The sequence below is a fragment of the Rhincodon typus genome, chromosome 25 (assembly GCF_021869965.1).
Source record: "Rhincodon typus isolate 14 chromosome 25, sRhiTyp1.1, whole genome shotgun sequence".
Classification (NCBI taxonomy): Eukaryota; Metazoa; Chordata; class Chondrichthyes; order Orectolobiformes; family Rhincodontidae; genus Rhincodon; species Rhincodon typus.
The window spans coordinates 10,871,919-10,884,858 of record NC_063356.1 but is presented as its reverse complement, the minus strand read 5'-3'; the positions used below and the strand labels follow the sequence as shown (position 1 = coordinate 10,884,858).

At 37.4% G+C, this 12,940-nt stretch overlaps 1 protein-coding gene across 2 annotated transcripts in view; it reads left to right on the top strand.

Annotated features, from left to right (window-relative positions):
- Positions 1-10,753, top strand: part of LOC109931795 (S-adenosylhomocysteine hydrolase-like protein 1) — an 89,482-nt gene extending 78,729 nt beyond the window's left edge. For both annotated transcript variants that reach the window (XM_020531055.2, XM_020531056.2), the window contains exons 11-17: positions 2,994-3,064; positions 3,668-3,762; positions 4,568-4,666; positions 6,267-6,335; positions 7,159-7,237; positions 7,485-7,605; positions 9,544-10,753. In XM_020531055.2, the coding sequence (XP_020386644.1) occupies positions 2,994-3,064; positions 3,668-3,762; positions 4,568-4,666; positions 6,267-6,335; positions 7,159-7,237; positions 7,485-7,605; positions 9,544-9,550 (541 nt within the window). In that variant the 3' untranslated portion in view covers positions 9,551-10,753. The remainder of the gene's footprint in view (positions 1-2,993; positions 3,065-3,667; positions 3,763-4,567; positions 4,667-6,266; positions 6,336-7,158; positions 7,238-7,484; positions 7,606-9,543) is intronic.
- The last annotated feature ends 2,187 nt before the right edge of the window (positions 10,754-12,940 follow it).

Here is a 12,940-nt window from a genome sequence, read left to right as displayed (position 1 = left end):
CCTCTGGGAAAAATTCTATCTAATTGATATTTCTCAATTCTGATCATAGTTGAACTATGCAAGAATTGTTCAGCAAAGAAGCATTTCCTTTCTTAATTTCAAGAATACTGTAGGCTGCAAATGATGTGGTTAGATTTATTTATTTTATTCTCTATTTGCTACTAAACTGCAAGCATTTTTGCGGATATCACACATGAGAAAAGGATTATTTCAAAAGGTACATTAACCTTTTTGGTTGTGAGAGTGTACATATAAAAGATGCACTTGCTTTATTCCTTATCAATTTTTGCAGATGTTTTTGGGGGAAGCTTTTTTTCTTGTCCAATTGGATATTGGAGTCCTGAAGGTAAGGGTCAACATAGAGTTTTCATCAGCCAGGATGTCATCACTGAAACTTGGCTTTTCCTCATCTAAAATCAATGCCCTGCTTCTAAAAGGGTTCACTGGAAAATAATTTACTGTTTTCTTTTCTCTTTCCTATGCCAACGTTTCTAAGCAAGTTTTAGTGCTCCAAAAAAGACACATATATCAGCTAATTGCACATAAACCAGCAATCAGACCTTTGATCTTCTGGTTGTGTCATGTTGGATGATGCACCTACACTGATGCTGTGTTATGTGATTGTTCAATAAATTACCTGGCCATCAATCTAACATACAGAAGATCTTTCAAATACTTCCAAGTAACTGAGCTAAATCCACGAAATGCTTCTAGGACTCATCAAATACTTAGCTTCTGGTTGAAGTTAGAACCAGCAATTGTTTTAAGATTTTTGAGAGCAGTACAAGAGGTGTTAGGGCAAAATAGGAGTCCACTTATCATGTGTAATAGGAAAAAGATTCATTAAACTTGCCCTCACTCTGCACCTGAAAGGGGTTTCTTAGAATTCTTGTGATTAATTTCAATACTGGTTAGCTAGAATATTCCTAGATTCAGCCATCGGTCCCTGTTGGTAGCTGATTTTCAGCCACTGTATTTCCCCTAGATCAGGAAAGGAGAAACATCACGGGTTACGGTTCCTGAGCACAATCCAATGATTGCCATTGCGAGTAGGACTGTGTTCAGCAGTAATTCTTCATACAGGTGATTTCACCGGTAATATGAGGAATGGTCACTTGGGATATGTGCTCAAGTTAGTTGACACCAGTGGAATTGTATCCCTGTATGAATTAGTGACTTCTGTTGGGAAGAGGAGAAACCTGGCAGGTAGAACACAAATTTAAAGAAAATAATAGAATTACTAATATTTAGATATACTTAGGATTGCCACATCACATGACAAAGTAGTTTAATTCTGTGGTGATATATTAAATCAAAGTCTGTGGAGAAGTTCTGACAAATACTTGTGCAGTTAACTGTTATACAATCCCTTGGACTGTTAACCATTTCTTCTGCTAACCAATCAACGTCATTTGATTGATGTACATTTTAACTTCTGGTGATACAAGTAAATTGCCAAGTTGAACTGCAAGTACATGAAGCAAATTAAGAAGGCAACGGTATGTTAGTTGTTATTGCAAGGTGGTTAGAGAATAAGAGGAAGAATTTCCACAATTTCATAGAACTCTGGTGAAAGTGTACAGAACTATGTATCTCTTTTGTCTCCTTATCCAAGGAATTATACAGCTCTTTAAAACCTTGTAACAAAGGTCTACTAGAATGACTCCTGTGATAAGATGGAGTAGAATGGGCCTGTATTTCCTTGAGTTTGGAAAAATAACCTCATTGAAAATACAAAACTGAAGGTTTGACAGGGTAGATGCCAAAAGGGTCCCCTGACTATAGAGGACAGAACTAGGAGTTAGAATCTTGGGTTAACATTGGTTTAAAATAGGCTTGATGTTCACCATTTAGGAAAGAGATGAGGGCAAGTTTCTTCACTGAGCATTGAGTCTTTAGCATTCTCTACCTTTCAGTGTTATGCCTGCTGTGTCAAAAAGTATATTCAGGATTGCGATTGCTACAACTTCAGATATTAAAGAAATTGAGGAATGTGAGAATAGGGTGGGAAAGTGGAGTTAATATAGAAACTTAGACATAATCTTATAGAATCACTTGCTCCTGTTCCTAATTCTTATCTTTTGTATGCCTCCCAGTACTAGTCAATACAACTGACACGACTAGCTAGAGAAGCAAATTTTGTGGATCTCAATCTAAATGGATTATGGACCACTAGGGTGGTTGTTGTTGTTGTTATTATTGTCGTTATTGTTGTTAGTATTAACATTTAAAGTAAAAGTGACATTTATCATTTGAATGCCTTAAGAGTAGGCATTCAGCTTGTCAAACCTCCGTTGCCATTTAGTACAATCATGACTGATCAAACACTTCAGTGGGTAAAAGGCATAACCTGTTCATATAATCCTTTTGCCATAACTAATCAAATCTATCAATATACTTTAAACATACTGTCAGATTGAGCTTAGGGTAGAGAATTCCAAAGATTCACAACTTTGAATGAGAGGATTTCTCTTCAATTTGGTCCTGAATGGCATCTGTGTTTTATTTTAAAATTGTGTCTCCAGGTTCTAGACTCCTGAGCCAGTGAAGCCACTTACCTGCGTCTATCCATCTATTCCTTCTAAGTATTTTGTAGCTTTCAATTAGATCAGCTGTCACTCTTAACTCTAGCAAATACAGGCCCAGTTTGCCCAGTCTCCCTCTTTAGGACAGTGTGCGATCATAAGGCTAAGTTTGGTGAACCTTGGTTTTGCAGCCTCAATGACGATACCTTTCCTGTGGTAAGGAGGATAAAACAGTGTAAAATTCACCAGGTGCAATCTGACCAAGTTTCAATACAATTGAAGCAAGTCTTCACTACTCCTAAACTCGAACCCTCTTAAGATAAAGTCTAACATTCCATTAACCATTCTACTAGTTTCACAGTTATTTGATTAAAGTTGTAAGTAGCTGACCTTTCTGTCAAAAGTAAAGACTGCTCAAACTAAGGCATTTTACTGCTTTCTTTTATCATGAACTTTCTTCCTCCGTAGTATGGATGGATTTCGTGTGATGAAATTGAATGAAGTTGTACGACAGGGAGACTTGATCATTACCTGCACAGGTACTGGAGGGATGCAGTTATAGTTACAGCACGCACAATGTCTAAATTAGCAACCAAGTTTGCCACTGTGATTGTAAGTATTGCTTTAAAAATGAGACTTGGAATGGAGGAAGGTATTGAAAATGGTGACAGAAATGAAACAAATAGTAGATTAATTTTCTGAATGTACTGTTTAGATGTGAACCAAGTGGGTTGAGATAAAATTGGGGCTTTTGCACTTATTAAATGCAATCCTTTCATGTAAATATTTTTTAATTTAATCAAAGCACTTTGGAATGGGATTATTTTTAAAAGTCACATGTATTGCATTTTTCTTTTTTGTTTTCCCTTTTTTTTTTCTTTCTTTCTTTCTTACAAGAAGCAAGTGGCCAGTACATTCTGGCTAGTTGATGCACAATAAAACATGTCATGTTTTCAAATTTATTTTTTAATGATTTAGCTAATGATTAAGCAACAGCAGAATTACGTTCCTCAGTCATCAACTGTGAATAGGCATTGATGCATTTTGTGAATTACATTTTAATTTGTACTAATGGCATAAATGGCTGTGTGGCTGTACTTATTACATAGCTTCTTTTTAAAATGGATATGTTCTATTTTTAGGTAATAAGAATGTTGTTACTAGGGAACAACTTGACCGAATGAAAAACGGTTGCATTGTCTGCAATATGGGGCATTCCAATACTGAAATTGATGTGGTAAGGAAAAGTTTTATAATAAACTTGGATTGTAAAATTGGAACCCTTGAAAATGGATTGCAGTTACCTAGAAAGAACAGATTAAAATAGTTTGTATGTGGAACTAGCATGCAGTTTGACAAAATTGGTCTGGCTTCTTCGATTATGAGATTATTACAAGTGTGATAGAATCATAAGAACGCAGAGTCCATTGATTCCATTTCATTTCTCCATATAGCAGTTCATTCAGGCCTACTCCGCTGCTCAGTCCCCACAACTCCAAGTATTTTTTTCCCTGAATTGCCCTGTTTTGGCAGTGCTATGGGTCAATCAATTACTGGACTCCAACCCAAAGTAATTTGAGGAATTCCTAATATATTTTCAAATAGATAAGATGTACATACCTGGAGGCACGACTGCAACCTCTGCCTCTCTAGGTGATGGATGTCGTACACCTGAGAGATACTGCTCACAAAACCTGAGTCTTAATTCTGTTTTTAATCTGTACCTAGCACTGTTTGACACTGGTCCTCTGTAATCTTCTTTTAGTAAACTGTCTAATAATGACTTTGAGAATTTTAAATGTTTCTGGCATTTTTGAATTTTATTCTTATTTTGTGAAAACAAATATATAAGCATCACAATTTGCCACTTTAAAAGCTTTTGCCTAAATAAATTATTGATTAAACAAAAGATGAATTAATTTTGAATCTAAGTAATTAGAAATGTAAAGTGGAATGGTTTTTGTTCTTTTGTCCAATCGTTTTTATTGACCCATATTCTTTAATATTTGTTTCTGTTTCTGTTTGTACACTATCTAATGTAGGCAAGCCTACGTACTCCAGAACTGACATGGGAGCGTGTACGGTCTCAAGTTGATCACGTGATTTGGCCAGATGGGAAGCGTGTTGTGCTTTTAGCTGAGGTTTGTGCGCTTTATACTGCTTCTAATGTTAGAATTAGTACAAGAATATGTTCAAGATAGCTTATTCCAGCCTTAAGAATGATAATATTGAGTGTACAAAGTGCTGGAAATCACAAAGAAGGCATTTATTTTCTCTATTACTGAAGGCACTGATTTTTTTTAATCTGGGTATTGTTCTATTGGTGTGGGCAGCTCCTTGATAGTTTATTCAAGCAACCTCTTAGTAAACTAAAAGGTAAAAAAACAAACACTGCGTACTTTAACCAGTTGCTAAGAGGTAAACTTGTTGTCCACGTTAATCCATGCCTTGATTTTGTTTTTTCATTCCCACCCCATCACCGCTGCCATCACCTCAAAGCTCACATGACAAGTCTACAAAACTGGAGCTCTAAGGTTGTCACTTTAATCCTCCAAATCATGGCATAGGCAATTGATTCCCACAGAGTTAGTTTTTAAATGCAGGGTGTGACCATTTCTGGATCCTGACCCCTGTGGTTTCAGGAGGTTTGCCAACTGCTTGTCATTTAGTAGTGAAGAATGAAGCCATTCAACCTATTAGCCATGCCAGATCTGGGTGGCGCACTGCAATCCCTGAATCTATCTCTGTCTAGCAAGTTTAACTAAACAACTACATTAGAACAATATTGGCTTAACTGCCACTGGATCAAATTCCTGGAGCATCCTTTCAAAGAGCATGGCATGTGACTGCAGCAGTTCCAGGAAGTGTCCAATTAACAAGCTATCTTCAGGAGCCTAAAGATAGCAGCTGTGCTATGTAGAACAAGGTGCAGAGCTGGATGAACACAGCAGGCCAAGCAGCATCATAGGAGCAGAAAGGCTGACGTTTTGGGCCTAGACCCTTCATCAGAAAAAAAGCTGTGCTATGTAGCTGGCCAGCACCATCACTGGGAGAGATGGGTGCTACCACTGTGGCTGAGAGAGAGAGAGCACGGCACCTCAAGATGTGGTCACCGTTTGAAAGCATTATGAATTAAAATAGTGTGACCACGCAATAAAGCTGACAGGCCATCATTGTGGACAGGAAGCCATCTGTAACATGATTCAGGGGATGCAATTCACAAGTTTAAAGATTCAGTTTTTTAGATTTGTTATCTAAACCTTTTAGAGTGAGAGATAGAAAAATCAACAAGTGGATTGATTTGGATAGCAAGCTTGCCTCCTAGCAACTGATTATAGAGTTGGATAAAATGAAGTCTCAAAGCAGAGCCTTGGCACTTGCTCTGGTCTGAATTCTCTGCATTGGGCTTGAGTTGGGAAATGAGCCATTCTTGAGAAGTGAAAGCACTAATTAAACTGATGAAACCTTGTATCGTAAGATTTTCAGGAATTGTCTCGAACTTGCAGTAAAGTATTTCAAGAGAGGAGTTGTCATTATTGCTGCCCACAAGAATTCTACGATAGCTCATTACATGGTACCTATGTGCATCTTTTGCATGTTTTCTGTGGATCACTTGTGATGCTTGCCAGTAACTCACTTGCCTGTCATGTGAGCTAAGAAACAGTGTTCAGTGAAAACCCATGTACACTCTAAAATTCCAGTTTAACAATTCCTTTTTTTTTGTTTTGTCCCTTGCTTCAGGGTCGCCTTCTGAACTTGAGCTGTTCAACTGTTCCCACTTTTGTGCTTTCAATCACAGCAACCACTCAGGTAGGTGACTAAATGGATATCTCTCAAAATCACCTAATTGCAATGTAGCAAAGGCCTCCTTTAATATGTTGGTGGTTGATTCAGAATGGTGCTGTATTTCATGTATTCTGTTTTTTAAATTTTCTGGGGTGTCAAGGTTACTGCAAAGGCCCATCCTTGTTGCCCATCCCTAACTAAACTGAGTAACTTGCTCAGCCATTTTAAAGGGCAGTTGCAAGTTAACCACAAAGCTGTAGGTCTGGAGTCACATGTAGGTCAGACCAAAAAAAAAGGAAGATTGCCTTCCCTAAAGAACCTTAGTAAACAATTGATGATATTGTTACTATTGCTCAAACTAGACTTCAATTCCAGATTTATGAATTGAATTTCTAAATTCCACTACCTGCTGTGGGAGGTTTGAACCACATCGCCAGAGTGTTAATTTGAGTTTCTGGATTGCTAGTCCAGTGACATTATGAATACATCACTATCCTTCCCTCATTCTAATCATATGACATATGGTGGCCTAGCATTACTCACCTCTTGGGCCTTATAAATCTGTAAAATGTTATGATAATTATGGACAGCTGTTCAGTAATAACAGTGCTGTTAAGTAAATTCAAAAACAAGCGCCAGTTTAAAATACCAGGTCTCTGGCCACCTTGTCACAACAGTACCAGGTCTTGTGTTGTCATTACTGAAATAGTAAATCCCTGTTTAATGGACAATGAAGGTAAGCAACTGTGTTTTACAAAAGTGAATATTCCAGGTGGCTTAGCAAATATGGGGCTTTTGATCAATCCTGTTTATCACCAGTTCAGAATTTCTGCTGATGTCTTTACAGGCACTGGCTCTGATAGAGCTCTACAATGCTCCTGAGGGACGTTACAAACAAGATGTATATCTTCTGCCTAAAAAGATGGGTATGTGCTATTGTGCTTCACATTGTAAAGCTGCATCTTAGATAAAAGGACTGCAATAATGCATGCAAAGCTTTTCTGTGACACCCATAACTAGAAATTCTAGAACAGGTTTCGGAGATTGTTTTACTGTCCCAATTAGTACTTTAGTCAACAACTGGGAGATGCAATTCTGAGTCCATAAAGTTACTTGTCAGTTGTTCAATATATTTAGTAATTAATTCTGTGTAAAAATCTTGTCTCCTTACAGATGAGTATGTTGCCAGTTTGCATCTGCCAACCTTTGATGCACACTTGACAGAATTGACTGACGATCAGGCAAAATATCTTGGCCTGAACAAAAATGGACCTTTCAAGCCTAATTACTACAGGTACACTTGTATATAATGTACCTTAACCTCATTGCATGTATTTATTGGAATTGTTTAAGATTTACCATGTGAATTTATTAATGGTAATGACTTGAAACAGAATTGCCCCTGACCATAGGATTCTTGCATTGCAAAAAATTGAACATTCTGTGGTTTTGCTTGTGTAACTCATTTATTGCCGTTGTGGTTCAGAGTGGCAGGCAGTAACTAGTGGGGTGCCACATGGATTGGTGCTGGTACCCCAGCGATTTACAATATATATTAATGATTTGGATGAGGGAATAGAATGTAACATCTCCAAGTTTGCAGGTGATTCCAAGTTGTGTGGGAGGGTGAACTGTGAGGGTGCAGAGATTCTACAGCATGACCTGGACAAGTTAGGTGAGCGGGCAAATTAATGGCAGTTGCAGTATAATTTGGATAAATATGACGTTATTCATTTCGGAAGCAAAAACAAGACGGCAGATTACTACCTGAGTGGCTGTAAATTGGGAGAGGGGAGTGTGCAGCAGGACCTGGGTGTCCTTGTGTGCACCAGTCGCTGAAGGTAAGCATGTAGGTGCAGCAGGTGGTAAAGAAAGCAAATGGTATGTTGGCCTTCATTGCAAGAGGTTTCAAATATAGGAGCAGGGATGTATTGTTGCAGTTATACAGAGCCTTGCTGAGGTCACACCTGGAATATTGTGTGCAGTTTTGGTCTCCTTTTTCTGAGGAAGGATGCTCTTGCTCTTGAGGGAGTGCAGTGAAGGTTTACTCGACTGATTCCAGGGATGGTGGGTCTGACATATGAGGAGAGATTGACTAGGTTAGGATTGTTTCCGCTGGAGTTCACATGAATGAAGGGGGATCTCATAGAGACATATAAAATTCTGACAGGACTGGACAGGGTAGATGCAGGGAGGATATTCCTGATGGTGGGTGTGGCCAGGGGTTGCAGTCTGAGGATTTGGGGTAGACCATTTTGGACGGAGATGAGACATTTCTTCACCCAAAGAGTGGTGAGCCTGTGAAATTCATTAGGACAGGGTGTATTTGATGCCAAAGCATTGATTTGTATTCAAGAGGTGGCTAAGTATAGCACTTGGGGTGAATAGGATCAAAGGTTATGGGGAGAAAGCAGGATTAGGCTATTGAGTTGGACGATCAGCTGTGATCCTGATGAATGGCAGAGCAGGCTCGAATGGCCGCCTCCTGTTCCTATCTTCTATGTTTCTATGACACAAATTCTAAAATATGACGGTACTTCATTGACAGAAATCCACATTAAGCTTTACTTAATCAATGGAGCATTGCAGGGAGCTCAGCACACTGAACATGATGCTTCCCTTCATAAATTTGTATATTCACAAAATAATGGCCATTTCCTCAAGTTAACATCTGAAACTATTGTATTAACCCAAGAAATCCCAAAAGAACTGACATCACCTCATTTCTGATGCCCAGGCTCCTAGTCATCATGTGGCAATCCTATTATTAAATAAGCTGGTGGAAACATGGAAGCACCGAGTTGCACCACACTGCAGCATTTTTGTGCAAAACTAAACCCAGAAAATGCTAGATCGTTGTATTTAATCTATAAATTTTTGTGAAGTTACCTGCAAGCAGGACATTGTTTGAACAGCTGTAGCTATTTTAGTGCTGCATAAGCAGTAAATGGACCTCTCTGCTTCGTTTCCTTGTATAACTAAGGTATCTTATGCTATCAGTTACATTATATACTTTGTAATCCTTAATTGTTTGGTCAGTAATCAATTGACTGGGTAGTCAAAAAATTTTACTTAGTCTGCAGGTTTTAGTGTAGCAACTTTCCCTATAAGGAGTACAATAATAGGTAAAATTATCAGCGTTCAAATGGAGGAGGCAGAACTTCTACCATGATAACTATTGACGGAATCGTCAAGATAACTGTTCACAACATATTTTTTCCCTCTTTTAAAGGTATTAGATGGTGCAGAACCAAAACGATCTGAAGAAGGACCAAGTTGTCTGAAACCTCAATAGAAGAATGTATAGTAGGAGCCGGCCTAGCTGGTTAAATGCTCAACAAACTTATTCAAAGAGCATTTCTGCAATCCTAGGCTGCTTATTCTTTTAAGCCTGGTTTTTTTTTTTTGCTTGCATTTTCTTTTCTATACTCCTTTAATTATAAGTGAGTGTTTTGATTTTCTAACTTACTGCCGGGGGATGTAACTGTCATGTTATGTTGTGATAGCACAGTCTCCATAAAATCACTTGAGCCTGTATATGATTGACGTGGAAACAAGTAGTACTGTAATAATTTAAAAAAAAATCTTTTTGTCTGCTTTGTCTTTCCTATTTTGTTTTAGTTTAGAACCTGGGCTTTAAGCTCAATTCAAAATGTTCCAAAGGATTCTCTGGTTTTAACTTTTATTTTTAAAGAAATCTTTTCATGGAGGCAATCAAAACCAATTTGGTATTTGCCATTATAGTTGTACGATACTCATATCTTTTCAGGAACCAGCGCTGACTGTAATAAATGATGAGTATCAACTTTTAAACAAACCTGATTCAATACTAAACCATTGTAAATATCACTGTGTAGCCAAAAAAATGTGAATGGTTTTGTTCATGCAGAATTTGAGTTCACCTCTCTCTTATGCAATGTTAGCCTTACTTATGCATTTTAATATATTGACACCACTAGATGTTACATTTCAGGACACATTATTATCAATCAGGCAAAGAAAATTAAAGCTTACATCTGATTTAACAGGGAACATAATTTAAGGTGTCAGTATTCTAATTCTAGATGGGTATATTTTGACAGAATCATATTAGAGCAAGTTTGTCATAAGATTGTGCCAAATGGAGTTTGTGTTGACAAGCATGAATCTCTGCTTGAGTCTTGATAGCTTCATATTCCACAAACACTTGCTGTAAAACAAACAAAAAAGCATTTCTGCAATTATGTACTTTTGTGATAAGGCTTTTTTTTTTTGCAAATGCTTTTCTTGGACCATGAACAAGCACTGGATTCTGCTGGTGACCTCTCTTAATACTTGTGGGTTTTATGCCAATGAGCCTGTCTAAGGCTATATTCCTAACAGTGGGACCAGAAAATACTTTCACTCCAGTTACATGAAAAAGATATATTTTAAAAAAAAATAAAGAATTTAAAAATATTGTAGAAACATGACGAATTTTTCAATCAAAAATTGCTTCTGTGTTGTCTTATGGGGATTCACCTGGGTGAGAATGATTCTGATTTTGAGAATGTTGAGTCTCCTGATATTGAACCATAAATGGGAAGCATTTGAACTCTGGTGAAATGTGCTTCCTGCTTTGTGTTCTTTTGTGTTTTAATGTTAGATTATTATATAGGAAAGGAGAAGGGAATAAATTTCCCTTACAATATTTTTATGACTACCATTGTCTCAGTTTGGAGTGATGTATCTGGTTTGTGATGCAGATTTCAAAGCATGATCACACTAGTGTGATCAAACTACATATGGAGAGCTCATTCAGATCATCACTTTCTGGGAAGAGTTATTCAATTAGGCCCTCTGCAGTCCACTGTTTCTCCATCACCTACAAATTTTGCCATGTTCCCGATTTAAAAACAACTGAGTTTTTAAAAAAGCCTTTTGTTTCTCCCCACCAATCCAGTATATTAATTTGGTTCCCTTGCTGAATGTACATGCCTTTTCTGATGGGTCTAACCCAGCCTTGCCTAAAAATGTTCTGACCATGCTTTATTCTTGTGGATTTCTTCTCATGTTGTGTACCACACAAATTTTCTTTTGGCATCACCACAATAATTCTTGGGTTTTTGGATACTACTCTTTCATTGCAAGGACGCACATTGCAAGATGAGGAAAGTAGAGTTCTGAGGAAGGGTCACATGACCCCTGAAACGTTAACTCCACTGATTTCTCTCTCCACAGATGCTGCCAGACCTGCTGAGCTTTTCCAGCAATTTCTGTTTTTGTCAATATATATTATGGATTGAATTGGTCTCTCTTTAAACAATGGGGTACTGATCTTGTGTCTGTCCTTGTTGAGAAGGTGTTTTTTTTTTTTTTTTTTTTTTTTTTTTTTTTTTTTTTTTTTGTTTTTTTTTGTTTTTTTTTTGGTTTGGTTTGGTTTGGTTTGGTTTGTTTGTTTGTTTGATCGATCTTGATTGATGAGTACATACGTTTTGAAAGTTTTGTCTCATGCGGGTAGGAATCTACAAGCAGCAGTCTTACCAATAGTGCATCATCTTACTGCCAATGATGAGAAGTCAGTTGTTGAGAAGTCTGATGTACAGAGCCCTGGGAATTAAAGTAGGATGTAAAGGCATGGTGGTGAACGTTAGTAGACTAGTCTCGCTTTGAAATTAGGAATTCTTGACCATAGTAAAATGAGCTGTGAGATGACATTGTACCTCCAACTCTGATTAATAATAAATGTAGCTGTTTTTCCTCCTCTATCATACATGCTGTGTTACTGGGCAATTTAAAAACTCATTGCAGTCCTACCTCAATGTCAACTTCCGGTATATAATTCTTAATGCTATCTTGTTTGTTGGTAATTAAACTTTGTCCAGTGTGTATTGAGTTTTAATATTTGATGAAGGCTAATGGATTAAAGGTACAACACTGAAAGCTTTCAGTGTGAATTTAAAAATAGTAATTTGTTAGTGGAGTTGATAAGTGCGCTTGTTTTGACTGTGGTGATTTTTTTTTTCTCCAAAGTTGTTGAGATACCTTCCGGAGAAAGTAAGAGGAGGAGGAGAGAGAACTGTTTGGTGGATTAGACATTTTGTCTTTATCAGAAATTGCCACCACTGCCCATCTGGAAATGGAAGTGATAGCTTTTTAAATGGAGGCATGCCAGAGCAATTACGACCATTTTTAACAGGCATGAATTTTACTATTTAACAGTTTAGCTGCATTTACAGCATTGCTGCTGTGTTACGCAGTACTGTAGAATTTGTGTTATGTCTTAAATGTGAAAATTAATGTTTATTTTCACAAACTTAGACCTCAAATTAGAATTTGTTTGCGAGGTGAGGAATTGTCATCTCGGTGGTTTTAAACACTGCAAATGTTAATCCACAATTAAAACAGAAAATGCAGGAAACATCGGCGTTAAGCCCTTTCTTGATGACTTATTGTCAGAACGGGAAATTTTTCGATGAAAAATACGTCTCAAGTTGATTTATGCAGGAAAGATGTATAGGTGAGAACACTGATAGGATAGAGGACAGGAGTGAATAAATGACGAAAGTAATGAATAAGGAAAACTAAAATTTAGTGACAGACAGACCAAAAGAGGATATAGTTAGCTACCGTAGAGGAGCAGGAGGCAGTATTGAAAATCTGGCAAAGAA